Source organism: Dermochelys coriacea, chromosome 7 (assembly GCF_009764565.3).
Source record: "Dermochelys coriacea isolate rDerCor1 chromosome 7, rDerCor1.pri.v4, whole genome shotgun sequence".
Classification (NCBI taxonomy): Eukaryota; Metazoa; Chordata; order Testudines; family Dermochelyidae; genus Dermochelys; species Dermochelys coriacea.
In genome coordinates this window covers 108,017,988-108,037,427 of record NC_050074.1, presented here as the reverse complement: position 1 = coordinate 108,037,427, position 19,440 = coordinate 108,017,988, and the positions used below count along the sequence as shown (strand labels likewise).

Sequence of the window (19,440 nt, the reverse complement as noted above, 5' to 3'; positions counted from 1 at the left end):
AATAGCACAGTGCCTGCCTCCAGTGCTCCCGCTTGGGAAATTTTGTGCAACAGTAAAAGCACTGTAGCTTGATGTCTGCAAGACACTGCATTGGTTCCCACTGGGAGACTTCTCTTCACAATCATTAAGTTTAGAAACTTTATCTTTTAAAAATAGATTGTGCAGAAACTGATTGCTTGGCTCACCCAGGAAAGGTTCCCATTTGCTACTGGCAAGTGGACTTCTCAAATCCTGATCATCATCCAGAAAGTAACCCTAGAAATAGCACCTGCTTTCTTTAGTGACAAATTACTTTACTTTTTACACCTGTTAGCACTGAACCATCAAGAAAGCTATGGGAAAGTGAGCTGGATTCTTTCCTGGAATGCACATCAACATACATCTGTTAGCTAAATTCCTCATGCAGACTACTGCTAGTGAAAATGTGAAGGCCAGAAACAACACAGATTGGCAAGGAAAAGCTTACAGCACTGCTGTCAGGTAGAAAAAAAAGGCGTGCATGCAAATTTGATATGGAACCCACACAGAAAAAAAAAATTTAACCCAGATTTCTTCAGCCATTTTCGTTACCTTTGAGAAAATAAGCACACTAATCTAATGCTACTTAACCCAGTAATAAAGTTACACCTGTCCAATATCAGGTACACCAAGACTCCACACTGTGTGGAACCAGAGATGGATGGGCTAATGTCTTGACCCACACAGGCTTTGCTCTCCAAGGTTCGATACCTGGTGCAGAGGCTCTAGCACAACCAGGGCTCTCCAGGGGGAGCTCAATACATGGGTAACTGGGTAACATTTTATGGACTGCTATTCAAGAGGACAGGCTAGATGATCTAATGGTCCTTTCTGACCTTTAAATGTATGAATAAATCTGTGGTGATGTTGCCTCAGCTCTACTAGAATTCAAGGAAGCACCTGGGGAAGATATGGGCAGGAGGAGGGAGACAAGAGGAAGACACAGTTAACTAGATGCAAAGTATTATTCTCCTAAACAAAAATGTTAGCTATCTCAAAGCACCCGACAAAGATAAGTAAGCATCATTATACCCATTTGACAGATTGGGAAACCATAAGGATTGTGACTTGCCCAAGGTCCTAGAAGAAATCAGCAGAAGAGTTTAAAATATTCATGATACTCTTGAAGAGTTTTTTGAGCATCTAGCCTGTCCTCAGCATCTGTTTAATCTCACATTTCTGCTGTAAATTACACAAACAATATATTAGCAAAGGAATAAATACATTGGTTTAATATAAATATTCAAACCTTTTTTCCTTATGAAAATGTGCAGAAACAGACCACTTATTCTGTAGGACAATGACCTGCTTATGTAATGAGGTTTTTATTTCTACATAAACAAATTTTATCATGGAAAACGTCAACTTTTTCCAAGGCAAAAACTAAACATCTCTCAATCTGGAAAGTTTTAAACTAGAAGTAACCTTTAACACTGACTACATCTAAAAAATTGTGGGTATACCGAATAACATTTGGGTGTGTTTGTAACTCACTTTTATATTTTATTTAAAGTCTTCCAAAAAGGAAAAGGACAACACTGGAAATTTCTGTTTCTAAAATATGTGCTTAATTTTTGAAATAATGAATACAAACAATACATTTCAAACTTTATCTGCATCTATATTGTTTAAAAAGCATCACACAATGTTATTCTTCATACAAATTGAGGACTCTACCTCGACTTTAAAACAAGGCAATTTTTACTAATCTTTACTCATGGCTGCCATCTGCTGTCAATTTCCATGCATCCGATGAAGTGAGCTGTAGCTCATGAAAGCTTATGCTCAAATATATTTGTTAGTCTCTAAGGTGCCACAAGTACTCCTTTTCAATTTCCATTCAGTTTGCATTCAAGGTCTAGGAAAACAGTTTACATAGTTAATGGCAAAGCTTTGTCTTTTTAACAGTTTGTTTTGTTTTGTTTTTTGGTAAAAATGTCCACGAAGGGGTAGAAAAGTATTTAACTCTTTAAAAAATGTAATCACCATATTCTAACAAGCCTTTAGAAATCTGGGACCAGATTTACGGAAGTGCCCAACAAGCAGCTTTCCCAATGCTCTTGCGGTGTACTTTTACAAGAAGTCTGGCTCTTTCATTTAGGTGCTTAAATGGAAATTGTGTTGTTGAAAATCTGTCACTCGCTGGGTAAGCCTTTGCTAGGGAAAAAACATGTATTCTTAGTTTCTCACGTTAGCCAGACACTAACTAATGTAAGAAATAATTCATGAAGAGAAAGTGGTTTGTAGTTTTCACACGTTTGCAAGTAAAGCTAACCTCTAGGCTCCCCTATAGTCTGTATACCTACCTGCCAACATGTGTGAAAACTACAAACTGCCTTGTCTTTCTTCACTAGGGTTTCACCCAGTATAGTTAGAATGTGCTCACTAACAGGAGGTAAGAACACACTCTTTTTTCTAATAAAGACAATCCATTATGCGGGGGGGGGGGGGGGGGTTTGATCATTTTTGAAAACCTAGTCCACGAGCTATAAATTGCCTGGCTCCTCTGCCACAGTAAGCAACATCACAGCTCCCATAAACCGAAGAGTTTAGAATGGAAGGACTCCTGTTCAAGTATTTCTTTAGAATGCTCAACTGGTAGTTTTTTGCTTTGGTTTTGTTTTGTTTTTTTAGGAATAAGCATCTCATACTTAGTTTCTGCCGTGAAAGATGAATATTTTAGAAAACAACAAATCTGAAGGCAGTTGAGCGATTGAACTGTAATTTGTTCGATAAAAATGTAAAACAATCACTAAGTTATGAAAAATGTTAAAAATATCTCCACTATTCTGCTTGCTTAATTCCAAGAAAAACTCTTTCGAGTTAGTGTTAAGGTTACTTCTAGTTTAAAACTTTCCAGGATTGAGAGACATTTAGTTTTTGCCTTGGAAAAAGTTGACCTTTTCCATGATAAAATTTGTTTATATAGAAATAAAAACCTCATTACATAAACAGGTCATTGTCCTACAGAGTAAGCAAAATAAGAAAAAATTCCTGTGCAGTGTTTGATACACAAAACCCCCAGCATTGTACAAATGAAAAAAATGTGAAATGAACTAGCAAAACTTCATTTTTGCTGTATAAAAGAAGAGAAATGGAAATACTACACATACAATTAAAAAAACACAGTTTCACTATCTCACATTTTACTCAAGCAGGGTGGGGGGGTTTTAAAATATTTAAGTCTCTCAAAGAAAAAATAGGCTACATCCTAAACACACGAAATAGGCCAAGGGACACTTCCATAGAGGTCTTTCCGTGGGCTCATAGCCAGGCAAAAGCTATCCTTCTCTGGAGTGCAAAAAACACTAGCATTCTGCTTCTTCTGCAGCTAAGTACCATCCAACTTGTCCTTGGAACAGAAAATAGCAGTACAACCCTAGGCCATTGGACATATACAAACGATGTTTTTTTTCAGTGTAGAACATGCTCCTAAAAAGAAGAAAATAATTTATAAAGTGCACAAATAAGACAGGCAACTATACAGAGAAAGAATTTAGAGTATAACTAGACTACCACCTAAAGGATAACCCTTAGCTAACTAGTTTTCATGAATGGAAGTAACTAAGTCTATTTTTTTAGACACCAATGTTGGGTTTCTATTGTTGCTCATGAGGTGAATTATCAATTGTCTATTTGGCTGGAGAGCCTAGATGACTCTCAAAGCTTCCATGACTGGCAGCCATAGAACTACTAGCAACCATGGACATAAATACACCTCTACCCGACATAACTGCGGGGTCACATACCAATGCGTACAGCTCCGACACGTTGCTCTGAGCAGCGTGTTAAGGGTGCGGGGCTGGGGCCGAGGGGTTGGATAAGGGGCAGAGGGTCTCTGGGGCGGTCGGGGGCTCCCCCTCCCCGCCAGGTCTGGGAGGCAGGAGCTGAGGGGGGGCACTTTTGTGGGCCCCACAGTCCCAGAGTGGCCCAGGGGATTAGCGAGGGGCCAGGAGCACCACTCCGCTTCCTCGCCCTGCCCCAGCCACGTCACTCAGGGAGGGGGCTCGGGGGAAGGGATTCCCCGTCCGCACTCACTGGCGGTGGCGGAAGCGGAGCAGCCCAACCCAAGCCTGCTCCACTCCGCCAGCTTCCAGCCGCAGCGCTCTCCGCTTCCGAGCAGGTGAGTCCGAGGGGCATCCTTTTCCCAACACTCCCACACTCACCAGCGGCGAAAGTGAGCACCATGGCTGGGAGGTGCGGAGGGAGCGGGCGTGGCCACGTGCACCGCTTCGCCGCACTGGCCGGTTGAGTGCCTGTCAGGGGGCGGGGGGGTGTGGTAGGGGTCGGAGCAGTTAGGGGACAGGGGGGTGGGTAGGGTGTGAGGTCCTGGGGGCAATTAGGGACGGAGGCGTCTCTGGAAGGGGTGGTCAGGGAACAAGAACGGGGAGGCCATAAGCAAGTTTGATATAATGTGGTGAGATTTTTTGTCTCCCAAAGACAAGCGTTATATCGGGGTAGAGGTGTGCCTGCTGGATGGCTCCAGTGAACTGAACAAAATGAACTGGGCAAAATATTGGGAGCATTAAAAAGTCATGCAATATGCACCATATCTGATTTACAGACTGTAGCTCCCTGGCAACTGAGGGCATATGAAAGAAGAGGGAACAGCCCTAGTTTACCAGCCAAGGTATAACACTAACAAAACAATCTGAAGGGAAAAATAATGGGGGAAGAGGAAAATAAAGAAACTTTGGCTACCTGGCTTGGGTGTTGTATGAACAAGTTTAGCTGAATCTGATCGTTCACTAGATCTTGCACTGTTTTTATCTGCACATGTCTGGGGAGGCTCCGACTCCACTTCTTTTTTCAATTCCTCCTCTGCATTATCTTCAGTCTCCACCCTCTCCGTCTCCTCCACACTCAGAGGTTTTAGTTCAGATTGACTGATGTCAGATTCATTTTTTAATACAAAACTGCAAGCAACAGCATCCTCTCTGTGGGAATCCATAGGTTCTTCTGTAACTAAGACAGGATGACAAACTGTCAATGTAAGACAGGCAAGCCACATCCATACCACATCGAGGTTATTATATTAACATTCATGTAGTTTCTAAATGATTTGGATGCACAACAGCTAGCAGAAATGCAAACAATTATCATCTTGACCCAAGCAATTTTAGAGTATCAAGATAGGAAACAGTAACATGTAAAAAAGAAGGACGGCAGTGGGTGTAATTGGCTTGTATAAACATATCACTGGATTTTTATCCAACACTTAAAGAGACAGCCCACTTAAAAATCACTTCCAAATCTTTTTTTTAAAACCTTTTAATGTCACAAGTAAAGCCCGACTTGAATTGTGGGATGACTGTCAAAAAATTGCAGCTGAGTTGCAGACAAGCCATGGAAAATTGCAGAAAAGTCATAATGGACCTTATTATTTGTGGTGGTAAAGTCCATTATTACTTTTCTGCGATTTTCTGCTGTCAGCTGCCTGAGGCTGAGAGCAGGAGGCTCCCTCTGTCAGTGACTGGGGCTGAGAGTGAGGGCCCAGGGCTGCCTGGACTCCCACTGTCAGTCCCACACACATCAGGGCTCCCACTGTCAAAACTGCACTGGAAGTCTAATATTGCAGAATCCGCAATTTCCTCAATATTGCAGGGAGGACCTTAGTTATCAGTAACAATTAAGATTATTATAAAAATATTCATGAAAAGTCTATTTTTCCCCACTTTTTAGGATCAGTTTTACAATCACGTTTCTCCTCCCCACCCAATATAGTCAGTCAGATTCCAAAGAAACTGGGGGCCTATGCACACAGCATCCAGGGGAACTCAGATTCAGGAGCAGATTAGGCCTGAAACTACTTATAACTCAGACTGCTATTCTATCTTATTGATGGGAACAGAGGCCGCATTAACTCATGTGAGGTGTGCTGTAACAATTGGATTCATATCCTTGTGCTTCATGTACACTGACAAACACCAATACTACTCTCCATTCCAATACCACAATACCTTGTGCAGTGCTGTCATAGAGACTCCAACATGCACAGCACTACATGTCCTCTCCACCTTTACAATTTCCATCTGCCTAGCCCACTACAGGCTTAAGTGGCATGGAAAAAATTGTGTGAGTGAATTTCATTATATAAATTATAGCTCATACTTCACTCATGGCAACATCCAAAATAGTGTTGCACTTTCCCAATTTTACAAGTTTTTTCAACATAAAAAGATGCACTGCTTTTGTTTGTTTGCACTACCCTCTTAAAAGCCTGAAAAATCAAATCAAACGTCTTCTTTGTGCCACACATCCATGATAACAGCTGTTTGCTTTCCTAAAATGGAACAATCACAACTAATCTCACTTCAAACAAGAAAGATACTCAAGTTATGATCTAATAACTTGCTGTGACCAATAGAGGAAGCACAAAATAACTGAAAGGCTCACAAAAAAAATTGCCAGTTTTGTTTTTCTTTAAATTTCTCAGAGCTTTCTTGAGTAGGGGCTCTCGTAATCACATATGGGAATGAAGGCCCCTCAAATACCCCTCCCTTGATCCTGTTCAGATTGTGGCTTCAGTTGCAAGGGTGAGACAAAGCCGCTTGCCTGATACTCCCCTCGCTAGAAAGTGCCAGGTACATGGTGGGGGAAGCAAGCTGCTACATGAAAAAAAAGTTAAACTTACTCCTCCACAGAAAAGGAAGTAGCACAGGAGGAATTGTCACAATTCATTCCTAGTCTGCTCCTGGGGCAATGTAGCCACACAGTGCCCCCTTCTCAGGGCCGGTTGTAAAGATACAGTATTTAGAATCCAACCAATAAACACCGAGGCTAGATTCTATCTTGTTTTTAGTTTGTTTGGGGTTTTTTGTTTTTTTTTGTTAAATTTGTTAATTTTGTTAAATTTTCTTACCCACCCCACCCTCCATTAAACTTTCAAAGCCCCTTTCAGGGCCTGAACCATTTCTAAAAACATAGTAGGCTACATTAACTCTTCCATGGGAATAAACCCTCACACTTCTTCATTGACCAAGAATTTCTTACCATCACCGGCCACTTTGGGAGAATCCCCTTTAGCGAGAAATTTCAACATTTTCTTCAAAACTTTCTTGTGAGATTTGGAAGGTTGAAAATGTAAAGGTCGACATCTAAAACAGGAAATCAAATATTTTAAATAGTCTCTTTTTACAAGAAATATAATTCAAAGAAAACAAAGAATTCTAGAAAGTTATAATACAATATTTCATATAACTATTTATTTTTCTTTAACTCATGTCTTGTCTATTTAAATTCCCTTGTAACCACCTGCTCAACTACTTTATTGAAAGGATTATTTTCAAGATTTTGACCTCATGGATGCCTTTGCAATATTCATCTTTATATGCACCTTTGCAACTGTATATGGATAAAGGAGTACATTCTCCTTAAAAAATATAAAGTGAGTTTTATTGCTTGAGAAAAGAACTTATTGGGAGTCATCCAGTTACCCAAAGAACAGTTACAGCACTGGTGGCGGCAATCCAAGCTTCTTTGATACTACCCACCACCTTTACCTGGAAGTAAAGGTAGTTCATTCTCCCTGACTATTCAGTCCATAATATTCCCTTTTGAGAATACTGAAGAGTGCCTGTAGGATGCAGACACAACCATTAAGAGCCAGCCTGCAACCACCAACTCATTTCATGTACGCCTTCACATAACTGCCGCTCTGAGCTGGAAATCTAGATGTTATAGGCCAGGATGCATTCATGACTGGATGGTGCAGGAAAAGAGAAATAGATTATGAAGCCTGTCATAGTTTGCATGAACCCTCTTATGTATACTCAAGAACGCAATACCACTAAAAAGTAGGTTACCATCCAACTGATTATTTTAACCAGGAGGAACTAATACACCCTGGAAGACCATGTTTGTATGACCACGATCTCAACTGGAAATGGTCAAGCCAAGTTATTTTTGAACATGTGGCCTTAAATGTTACCATTTTTCACACTACTATCATATTTTAAATTATTCCTCTTATATGCAACACAGCTTTAAAGGCACTATTCACATGCAATAAGCTCTTACCTTATTGTATACTGAGGACAACATGTCTGATTCATAATGGGCTTGTAGACATACTTCCCACTTCTAAAAATTATAAAATACTTCATTAAACTTGTAATGATGTCTGTTATAAGTACAATACCAAATTAATTCACAGAAGTTTCTAAGTTGTTCTAAAAACACGTGAAACTGTTCCTTCAAGTAATACGAAAATCCTGTACTGAATAGAGTAACAAAACTGAAATAGGAAATGCATCCGATGAAGTGAGCTGTAGCTCATGAAAGCTTATGCTCAAATAAATTTGTTAGTCTCTAAGGTGCCACGAGTACTCCTTTTCTTTTTTGCAAATACAGACTAACACGGCTGCTACTCGGAAAACTGAAATAGCAAGTTCTTTAGCATTTTCACCAACCTGCTACATCAAAGCACTTCCACATTCAAATTTTATCAAGTCATATTTAGGCCTTTCAATAATGCCAACTGAGGTATGGAAACACAACTATGAAAGACCCTTATCTTGGTCATGTAGCCCCATCTCCTATCTAACTTTTCAATACCTTCCTACCTGATTGTTAATTTATATTATAGTTAAGACACTTTTTATAGTGATCTCCAATTTTCTGTAATTAGAAGCAGAATAGGCTTGAAAAATCTACTTGCTTATTACCATGGAAGCTTATCCTGGAGAGGCCTAAGCTAACAATTTCTACACAATGTGAGATTTATTTTTTTTTAAGTTACATGCCTAGCCCTCATAATTGCTGATATTTTTCCTGATACAGGACTGTTTTTGTGAGTCTCCAGACAGATACCTCCAAGTGTCATCTGTTTGCTCACAGCTTTTGCAAGCCACAACCTAGTCAATTGGAATGACTTCACAAATTAGAATGGTCAATTTCATGAATGCTGTAGAGACCTGGACAGCAGTGAAACTGACAAGAATCAGGATCATGGCAATTACCTACTTCTGCTACTGCTCCTTGGAAAAACTATGAGCAACTATGGAGGCAAGTATTGGTATCCGCAGAGTAGGAAAACCAAAAAAACAGAAGCTAGAAAAAAGGCAAAGTAGCAATCCTCCTTGCAGCAACCAAAATACACTGGGTTAGGGGTTAGAGAGAGATGAAAAACAGTATCTTCCTCAAATACAGAAATTCCGCTTCCAATTTATTACCCCGTCCCCACTAGCCAACGTTCGATACAAAAATTGGCATCTCCAAAAATACTCAAGGATAGCACCTGGGTAGGAATCCTAGAACTGTGGTTTTCAAACTGCGGGTCATGGAATGTAAGGAACTGGGTCACGGCAGCTCTGGTCAGCACCGCCGACCGGGCCGTTAAAAGTCCCGTCAGCGGTGCTGTCCAACTAATGCAGGCTAGCCCTTACCTGTTCTGACACTATGCTGCACCCCGGAAGCGGCCAGCAGCAGGTCCAGCTCCTAGGCGGGGGGCCGCAGGGCTCTGTGCACTGCCCCCGTTCTGAGCACTGGCTCCACACTCCCATTGGCCAGGAGCTGGAGAGGGCAGTGCTTGTGGGCAAAAGCCACACAGAGCTGCTTGCACGCCTCCACCTAGGAGCCAGAACTGCTGCTGGCTGCTTCCGGGGCACAGCATGTCCGCGGTGCCAAGACAGGCAGGAAGCCTGCTTTAGCACCCCTGCTGCGCCGCTGACCAGTAGCCGTCCGAGGTAAGTCCACATCCCAATCCCCTGCCCCAGCCCTGAGCCCCTCCCCCCACAAACCCAGAGCCCCCCCCACAAACCCAGAGCCCCCCTGTACCCCAAACTCCTAATCCCAGCCCCATCCCAGAGCCTGCACCCCCAGCCCAGAGCCCTGATCCCCTTCTGCATTCCAACCCCTTGCCCTAGCCCAGAGCCCCCCCCACACCCTGAACCCTTCATTCCCAGCCACACCCCGCAGCCCTCAGTCCCACACCCCAACCCTCTGCCCCAGCCCTAAGCCCATCCCACACCTCAAACCCTTCATCCCCAGCTCCATTGGGTCACGGACATCAACAATTTTCTTCAACTGGGTTGCCAGAAAAAAAGATGGAAAACCACTGTCCTAGAACACTGTCCTTTTCTTGACAATTGGGGAGTGAGCTGGGATTCTCAATAGGGTATTTTTCATATCTGCCGCTAGCGAGAACGGTTAGCCTCTGGCCCGTAGTTCTCTGGTGAAAGTTTTGAGAGCTGACACGTGAATAAAAATCATATCTGTATGGCAGTTCTCTTTTATTTACTAACAAGTACTACTTGAAAACTTGCATTTTCTTCAAAAGAAAGTTTCTTCTTTCATGCATACTGTACAAATAAATTATTGCATAGCATTCATAACAGGAATGTTACAGATATGTTTTAAAATATTCAGTTTTTAAAGGCTATGACACTCTTCCTTCATTTATCCATGCAGGGGGAGGCTAGAGTTGGTTACCACATCCATATCTTCCAACTTTGAAGGGGGGGAGGGGGAGAATTGTGAAAAGAACTTTCTCCAGTTTGACCCAACTCTTGCATTTACAGATTGTCTGGATTAGAGTAACATTTTCAAGATGTATAAAGTACTTCAGTACTGTTCTACAACAAACGCCAAGACATAATAACGAAGTGCCTAACATTAGGCTCCTAAACCCATCTTTAGTCATCTGATTACAATAGTTGGATTTTCATACATACTGAGTGCCTACCAGCTCCCACTGAAGTCAACAGATGTGGCTGGGTGCTCAGCACTTTTAAAAACCCAGCCATTTATTTGAATGACTAAATACAGGGTTAGCAGCCTGACTTTAGGCACCCATTTTTTTCAAGTCTTAGTCAAAGGATGGAAGTCATCTAATGCCAATCTCCAAAGGAAAAAGTAGGCCTCAAGTTAAATATTTAAGTATTTTTGTATTAAGGATAATTCAAACGGACACAATTTAAAAACAATATATTATAAACAAATACATATTAACCTATGTTGGTGAAAGTTTTGAAAATCCAATTCACCTGCCATAATTTATACATTTGCACATTGCATTTATATCAGCTAGGACAAGGAAAATCATTTTCAGTTCCTCAGTGCTGTGATGTGTGTATTTGTTTAAATACAGCTTTTTTCACTTTTCTGTCTAATTAGTGAAATAGTCTATTGATCTTAGGTATTATGAAAGTTTTTTCTTCCTTAAACAAAATTTAAATTTTGGACCAAGCTTAAAATGACAGCATCCCTTTAAAGGCTGTTTTTCTTAATTTACCTTCGCCATCCTCTGTCTATAAGATCCTGGTAATCTTGAACAGTCATCGAATGTGCCCACATACCTGTAATAAACAGGTCTCTGTCAAAGTTATCTTTAAAACATTAAAATTTAAGCAATTTCTACTGAAAGCTTACTGTAAATCTACAAGATTAATTTGGAATTTCTTCTAACAATTTTTGGGGAAACAGTTTCTTATATTTATAAACTTCATATTAAACACTTCAATGAACAAAGAGACAAAAAACTTAATGGGAAATTTGTTAAGAGAATTTAAGAACAGGCAACGATTGAAGTAAAACTGAAAGTCAATCGTCCAATTAATTTAAATTTAGAACATTTTACTGTCAAATAGTCACTATATTTAAGTGTGTTAAAATACTTATGTGTTTTGTCATTTTATTCAAACATCCATACAAAAGGTAGAACCGACTTTATAATCTGGTTATATTTATTAGTTTCCCAAATTCCTGGACTGACATGTCTGAAAGAGACAATCACAATTCCAAATTCCCAACATGAAAAGAATTAGTACTATATTACCCGACAATGGGACTCTGAACTCAGGAAACAGAGCACCCCTCAAGCCAAGAGAAGCAAGACAGACCATAAAATGGCCTGAACTTTACAGGTGGTTAGATCCCTAAAGTATGTCTACACAGGAAAGTTTAATCAGTTATACCAGTATAATTCCAGAATAAAGGTGGTGGGGTTTTTGTGTTTGTTTTTTTTTTGGTTTATCTTAAACTCCTTCCAAAGCAGCATAAGCTAAACCAAAAAAGCCACTCTTATTCCAACTCTAGAGTGTCCACACATGTGTATCACTTTAAATTCACAACTTCACTAGTATAACTTTCCCATGTAGACAAATTCTTACTCACAAGAGTACTCCAGCTGAAAACAGAATAACTACTTGTGTGAATATAATGCTGTGTTCTTGGGTGGGGACTGAACCTTGGAATTCTGGTTCTGAAGCATTACAGCTGGTCAGGAACTTTTCAGCCAAACAGTTTCAAAGGAAAATGCAAATTTGTTGAATCTGAAATATTTCACGGAAACGCCTCAGGTTTGACAAACTCCATCAGAAGCCTGCCTATTTTCCTGGTATGCTGCTGAGGAGCTTAGGTTTCCAGGATCTGTGGCTCTGGGGCAGCCCCATTGTGTGGACTGCAGCCAGGGTTGGGGAACACAGAGCTAAGCACTAGCTCAAGACAGGACTCTCAGGGTATGTTGAGCTCAAACCACCATGCTAAAATAGCTATGTGGATGTTCCAGCTCAGGGTCACAGGCTTAGGGGGTCGGATGGGCTTGAGAGCCTGAGCCATAATGTCCACATTGCTATCTTTAGCTCAATACCTCAGGCCCCACTAGCATGACGTTGCAGTTTATGTTTTATAAAAAGATGTTTATAAGTGTGAATATAATGTAACTGGAATATGATTAATGCAAAAGGTCTCTTGTAAGGTATCATTACAAGGCTTATAATCTACGGAGTTTGTTCATCCTATTTGTATGAATATATCATTCTTGTATCTGAAGCTAGAAATATGAAGTATAACTCTGAGGTCCTATTGTAATTATTCAAAGTGTGGGCCATTAATGGTGGTTTAGAATCTTGATGGCTCTCATTGACTAGGACAATTAACTGTAGATGGCTCTTTTTACCTGCAAGCCTCCACTACATACATGCAGCCAATCCTGGATACATGGAGGGGGACTCACAGGACATGTGAACATGTCCCATGATACCGGAATCCATCTTTAACCTGATGCTTTTCCATATAGGAGAAGAGGTGGGAACCCAGAGAGACACACAAAGGATTCCCACCTTGTGCCAAAGCTATAAAAGGGGGTGGAACAGAACAAAGGTGGCTGCCAGTCATAAGAAATCCCCTAGTTACCACCTGAACTGGAACTAACAAGAACTGTACCAGGGGAAAGGACTAGGCCTAGACTAGGAAGAAGTCTAATTTGTGAAAGAAGCTTATTGGAACATCTGTAAGGATGAGATTTAAGTGTATTCAGTTTCTTAATGTATTAGGCTTAGACTTGTGTAATTTGTTTTATTTTGCTTGATAATTTACTTCGTTCTGTCTGTTATTACTTGGAACCACTTAAATCCTACTTTTTACACTTAATAAAATCACTTGTGTTTATTAATTAACCCAGAGTATGTGATTAATACCTGGGGGAGCAAAACAGAGAGATCTGCACAGCTATCAGTGTTAGAGGGTGGACAATTTATGAGTTTACCCTGTATAAGCTTTATACAGAGTAAAACAGATTTATTTGGGGTTTGGATCCCATTGGGAACTGGGTGTCTGAGTGCTGGAGATAGGTGACCTGCTGAGCAGTTTTTGGTTGAACTTTGCTGCTTTGGGGGCATGGACCAGATGTGGAGTGTTTGCAGCTGACCAGCATGTCTGGCTCAGAGGCAAGGGTTCTGGAGTCCCAAGGTGGCAGGGAAAACTGACTCAGAGGCAAATTCAACAAATCAGGTGACAGTCCCAAGGGGGTCTCTGTGACTGAGCTAGACACACCAGCTCAAGATGGGACTCTCAGGGTATGCCTAGCTCAAGCCACCATGCTAAAATAGATATGTGGATGTTCCAGCTCAGGGTCACAGGCCTACGCAGTCGGGTGGGCTTGAGAGCCTGAGCCATAATGTCCACATTGCTATCTTTAGCTCAATAGCTCAGGTCCCACTAGTGCAAGTCTGTCACCCAGGCTCGGATCTTCACTCCCAACTGCAGCACAGACATACCCTGAGGGCTTCCAGCTTCCTGGCTCTGCAGCCGGGGGTCTGGATATCCTGAGATGGGCATCCAGGGTTCGCAACTCTGTGGCAGCCCTGCAGCTTTGACTGTCCTGGGCTAGTGATACCTGGGTTTCTAGACTCCCAGGCCAGCTGGCTGGCTCGGCAAGTCCCACAGAAGCCCTGTTGTGCATCCAGCAATGGACAGTCCACATGGTGGGGCAGCCCCCCAATAACAGACCCTGTAAGCCATGGCAGCTGCTGCCTGAAATTCACATGATTCTTGTCAGTTTCACACTGCCCAGCACCTAATAGCTACTTATACTTGAAAAAATTACATCTAGACAAATCATTAAAATTATGATAATAATGAAATAGCCATCTATTAATAGTGTAAAAACAATACTTAAATGTTTCCTTTTTAGAGCTGAAAGTCTTTTGCAAATATTAATACTCATTTATGAAATAAGTAAATATTATTCCTGTATTAAGAATAGGCAAATTGAGGCCCACACAGGCTAGGGGACACATTTTCAAACCTATGTACCTGACTTTTCAGTGACTACAGCTCCCACTGAGTTCAGTTAAGAGTTCGCAAAAAGAAACGGAGTACCTGTGGCACCTTAGAGACTAACGAATTTATTAGTCTCTAAGGTGCCACAAGTACTCCTTTTCTTTTTGCGAATACAGACTAACACGGCTGCTACTCTGAAACCAGTTAAGAGTTGTGAGTTCTAAGCACCTCGAATGTTAAGATCTAGGTTCCTTGAAGCTAGGAATGCAAAACCGGAAGCACCCACATTAGAGGCCAGTTTTGAAAGTTTGGCTTTAAGTGACTTGCCACCGTCAGGTTGCAAGTCAGCAGCAAGGTCAGCCACACCCCACACCTCTCCTGACTATTAATCTGAATGCTGACTTCCCTCAGTCCACAAATGCTACATCTCTCACAGCCAAAAGTGGCATAGCCTACTTTAAGGAGAGCTTTTTAAAACTTTTGGGATTGACTGGCACACCTGTAAACAGATGCAGGCTTGATAGAAATTGGGGGGGGGGAGGGGGAAGACAGGGCTCATAGAAAGGCTTAAGAGAAGAAGAGGCAGTTTTGCCAGGGCATTTTAATGTGAACAGGTTGCTACTGGATCTTAACCCTCAGAGCTACCCCTTCCACCAGCCAGCCGATGAACGTGCCCGGTTCCCACACTTCCCTCAGCCCAAAATAAACAAAGAAGCACCTATGCTCTCCCCCAGTCCCGACGTCTCTTCTTCGCCCTCGGCCCCCCTCGCAGTGGCAACTCTCCCTGTCCTACAGCCTGAATCAAACCAGTCCCTCCCCAGCTGCCTAACTGCCGCCATCGGCCTCTCCTACCCCACAGGCTATCCTCCGGGTCGGCCCGCCCGCCCAACTACCCCCTCATCCCCGCCCAACTGCGCCAACAACCGACCCCCGCCCCCAGGCTACTCCGCCATCTCCCCCCGCCAGCCCCGGGGAGGTCCCGGCCCGCACCATGGGAGAGGTTGCCAGTCACGTTCTTGCAGTAGCCGCAGCGGTAGCCGGCCTCTCCTCCGAAGTACTCAACGATGCTCGAGGAGCGGTCAGCCGCCGCCATCTTCCGCACGGCCCCCCCAGCTCAGGGCAGCCCCGTGCCTGAAGCCCTACTCGGGGAGCCCGGAAGCAACCGCCGTCGCCATTTTGGTTATGGGCAAGCCCGGAGAGCTTGCGTCCCCCCCAGGAAGGAACACATTCATAAACTCCGCCATCTTTACTAAGGGCAGCCCACACGTTTTCCAGTAGAAACAGAGGGGGCGGGTCCGTCCTCTTTACTAAGGGCACGGGAGCTTCCTCGAGGAGAAGGGCGCAAGCTCCGCCATCTTTACCAAGGGCAAGCGCCGCTCAGGGAGTCCCAGTTTCCCAGCGGTATTTCAGGGCTCCGGCTTCGGCCCAGACCGGTGGTGGTCGGGGTGCCCAGCCTTGGTGGAGCAAGCTGTACCGCTGCCCAGGCGTTTGCGGAGGTGCGGTGTACTCCGCCACACGTAGCAGCGGGCAGGGAGGGCTGCGCCCTGCTCCCGGGCAGCCAGTGCTTAAAGATCGGGGCTGCTTGCTCGGCCTTTGCGAGAGCCGCTGTGACAGGGCTTGTTTCCTGCCCAGCCCAGCCCTTTCTAGCTACTTACCCGTGGAGACTTTCCCTTGGTCAGAGGCGCAATAGCCACATTGGTAACCCTCTTTCCAGCCTCTGTACTCCACTACGGTACAGTTCATCGTGCACCGGGCGGGGGGGGCTCACACCCGGTTACTGACTGCGCCCTGCAGCGCCCCTCCACCGAGGGGGGGGGGGCAAGGTCGCAGCTGCTCCGCCATGTGCACGGGGCTTACGCGACCAGCCTTCAGCCGGGACGCAGCCGCTTTACCCTTTTCGTGCATTTTGGGAGTGGGCAGGTGTGACGCTGTATGGAATCATAAAAAGAAAAGGAGTACTTGTGGCACCTTAGAGACTAACAAATTTATTAGAGCATAAGCTTTCGTGATGCATCCGATGAAGTGAGCTGTAGCTCACGAAGGCTTATGCTCTAATAAATTTGTTAGTCTCTAAGGTGCCACAAGTCCTCCTTTTCTTTTTGCGAATACAGACTAACACGGCTGCTACTCTGAAACCTATGGAATCATAGAGCATAATAGCTGCGGCGAGGGTAGGGCCCCGAGCGCCCCGTTCAATGCACGGGAGCTGCTGCGGGGACTGAAAAAATCACCGCGCGGAAGCCTGGGTGGGGGGGGACTGGAGGGGGTCGATGAGGCTACACAACGATCTCAGCTAGAACCCAGCCCTACCACGCTGTTCGTTCAGTGACTTTAAACGAAGCAGGTATTGCACCTGCAGCGGCACTTTTCCTGAAACCCATTACTACAACACTTTGCTAGCCAATACTCGTACACGATGCTGGGGAGCCTAAATAAAACGTTTAGTACACACTTCTAGTAAATGCAAGCTGACAAAAACAATATTTTTTTATATTTATTGCGGGATACACTAAGAACATAAGTTACCAGACGTAATTTAAGAACTGAAGCCCTCTGTTACAAAAATAAAAAAGTGTCTGCCATGGAAGGTTAAAGGCATGAACTCTGTCATGATTATGAAAGGCTTTTCCCTCTTACTAAAGCTATTTTTGAGCAAGGCATGGGCAGTGAAGAGATAAATTAAAAATAATCAATGTATGCCTAAAATTTCACTTTCCTGTTCTTACAAACATCTAAGAGTTAGGGGATGGGGGGCAAACGTCATCTTAACGCTGCACCTCATAATCTTCCAACACCTTGGCTGTCTGGTTGGGGTTTTTTTCCTTGTAATGCTCTCCGTGTGTGGAAAAGGTTGTATTCTACCTATCCTACCTTTTCTAACTCTGGAGTTTTTGGAATTAAACTTGTATTGGGAAAGGTAGGAGGAGTGGGGCACAGGAGGCAATTGAGTATAAGCAACTTTAATTCCACGTTAAAGTTTGTGTGAAATGAATTTCTCCATTTCCCCCTCTTTGTAAAAGTGGGACTAGTCTCTTCTCCTCCTGCAGCACCATGGGCCTGGTGCAAGCAGAGTCCCCCCATTAGCTTCACTCATCTCACTGCAAGGCATATGGGCTTGACTATGTCCAGTTTCACTCCTTCCAACATGCAGTATTTGTGACATACACCACCTTTTACCAATTTTCAGCTCTGCATGCACTAAACATGCCTGGTCTCCTGGCCCCTGGCAATCTAAGGAGATTTCCCATAATAAAGGGAAGAAAGGGATTAGAGAGTTCTCCTGTCCTCACAGGAGGTCCACAGCTGCCACCTACAAACATATCAAGCACAACACTGGCTCCCACACCTGCCACTTCTGCAAGTGTCCCTCATGTCTCTTTCCAACATTTTCTTCTCCTTCAGCAAAAGGCAATTTTGATTATGGGACCCCCTTAAAGCCTTAAACACAAAATGGTTTTCAGTACTAAATCTGCCAAAATTTTCTCCCAAACTTCAAAAAAGGGAAAGTAGGCTAGCTGGCCCCTTTGAGAGCAGAGAGCATAAAGATGGAGAAATTGAGCAAGATATCAAATAATCTTGACAAGGTTACACAAGGAGTCAGGAATGGAACCCAGTCTGTTGAGCCCCACTCCTGTGCTTTAACTGCAAGACCATTCTTCCTCACTTTCACAGATATGGGGAAGGATTCTCTTCAGAGACCTCAGTAACATATATGACACCTCCAAAAATTAAAATTAAGTGATTTGCCTACGGTTATGTAAATGTCCCCATAAACAGCAGTTCCTAGCTCTTTCATGGACTTCAATACTCAAGTGCCTTTCCTTACATCTGTAACAAAATAAGCAGTGACTGGAAATTCTTATTAATGGAAGGTTGATCAATTTACTGACATTCATCCAGTCACAACCATGTGGAATTATCAGATGCAAATGAAAGTGCAGGGAAACATGAAAACAGGGATGAATGGAAGCAAGCTAGAGATTCTTGTAAAAAGAGGAGAGAATCTCCTCTGTTTTTTCCACCAAATGCATCCGATGAAGTGAGCTGTAGCTCACGAAAGCTTATGCTCTAATAAATTTGTTAGTCTCTAAGGTGCCACAAGTACTCCTTTTCTTTTTGCGAATACAGACTAACACGGCTGCTACTCTGAAACCAGAGATTCTTGTATCACTCCTAAAGAATAGATGAGTTCAGGGTCTTTCTGGCCTCATGGGAGATCAAGGACAATCTTCAGTCAGGAGTGGATTTACAAGTACTACCCATTCACATTTTAGTGTCCATAGATGCATGCTTCCTGGAATCCACAGACACTTCAAACCCATGAAATCTGGTCTCCTTGGTTAACAATAACTATACATTAAATATTCTAGAGTTGAGGATTGTCTTGTATGGTCTAAGATCTTTCATACATCTGGCATCAAAGAGGTGGTCTTGTGGGGCACCAACTTCTAGGAGAACAGAATTGAAGACAAACTGATTTGCTCCATGCTCAGTCTCATAATTCTTCTGATGAGGTATTCTTTGGTAATAGATGGTTCTCTTAGTCATTCTTTTGAGTAGAAGCAATTTTCTGCTAAACAGACTGCAACAACGAGTAACGTCTCCTCTTTCCATTGAGGAATAAGGCTCCTAGTCCTTTCTACCACTACCTCAATACTAAAAGTCCTGATAAAGATTAAAAGAAGCAAGGAGCTGATAATCACCATGGCATCATGATCAGAGACCAATGTTTCTCAGCTCTCTGTTTATTTACTGGATATTAGTTTAAAGAATCTCCATGTGCATTTTGCAATTGCTTTGGCCTGTCAGGAACTAGTAGTTGAAGGTAGACCAATGTCTAACAAAGCTGGTGAGAATTCCTTTTGAGCCAATCAGCACTTGCGAGCTCAGATGATTTTTTTTTTTAAATAACCAGACACC

The 19,440-nt window shown here is 43.0% G+C and overlaps 1 protein-coding gene across 10 annotated transcripts in view; it reads right to left on the bottom strand.

Annotated features, from left to right (window-relative positions):
* Positions 1–16,334, bottom strand: part of ATE1 (arginyltransferase 1) — a 230,238-nt gene extending 213,904 nt beyond the window's left edge. For 2 of the 10 annotated variants that reach the window (XM_043519738.1, XM_043519735.1), the window contains exons 1-5: positions 15,511–15,771; positions 11,252–11,315; positions 8,038–8,100; positions 7,012–7,115; positions 4,720–4,983 (exon numbers count right to left, since the gene is read on the bottom strand). In XM_043519738.1, coding sequence (XP_043375673.1) covers positions 4,720–4,983; positions 7,012–7,115; positions 8,038–8,100; positions 11,252–11,315; positions 15,511–15,613 — 598 coding nt within the window. In that variant the 5' untranslated portion in view covers positions 15,614–15,771. Of the gene's footprint in view, positions 1–4,719; positions 4,984–7,011; positions 7,116–8,037; positions 8,101–11,251; positions 11,316–15,510; positions 15,772–16,175 lie in introns of those variants that run through there. The other 8 variants (XM_043519736.1, XM_038409401.2, XM_043519739.1 and 5 more) reach the window with 8 other exon arrangements.
* Positions 16,335–19,440: the final 3,106 nt, after the last annotated feature.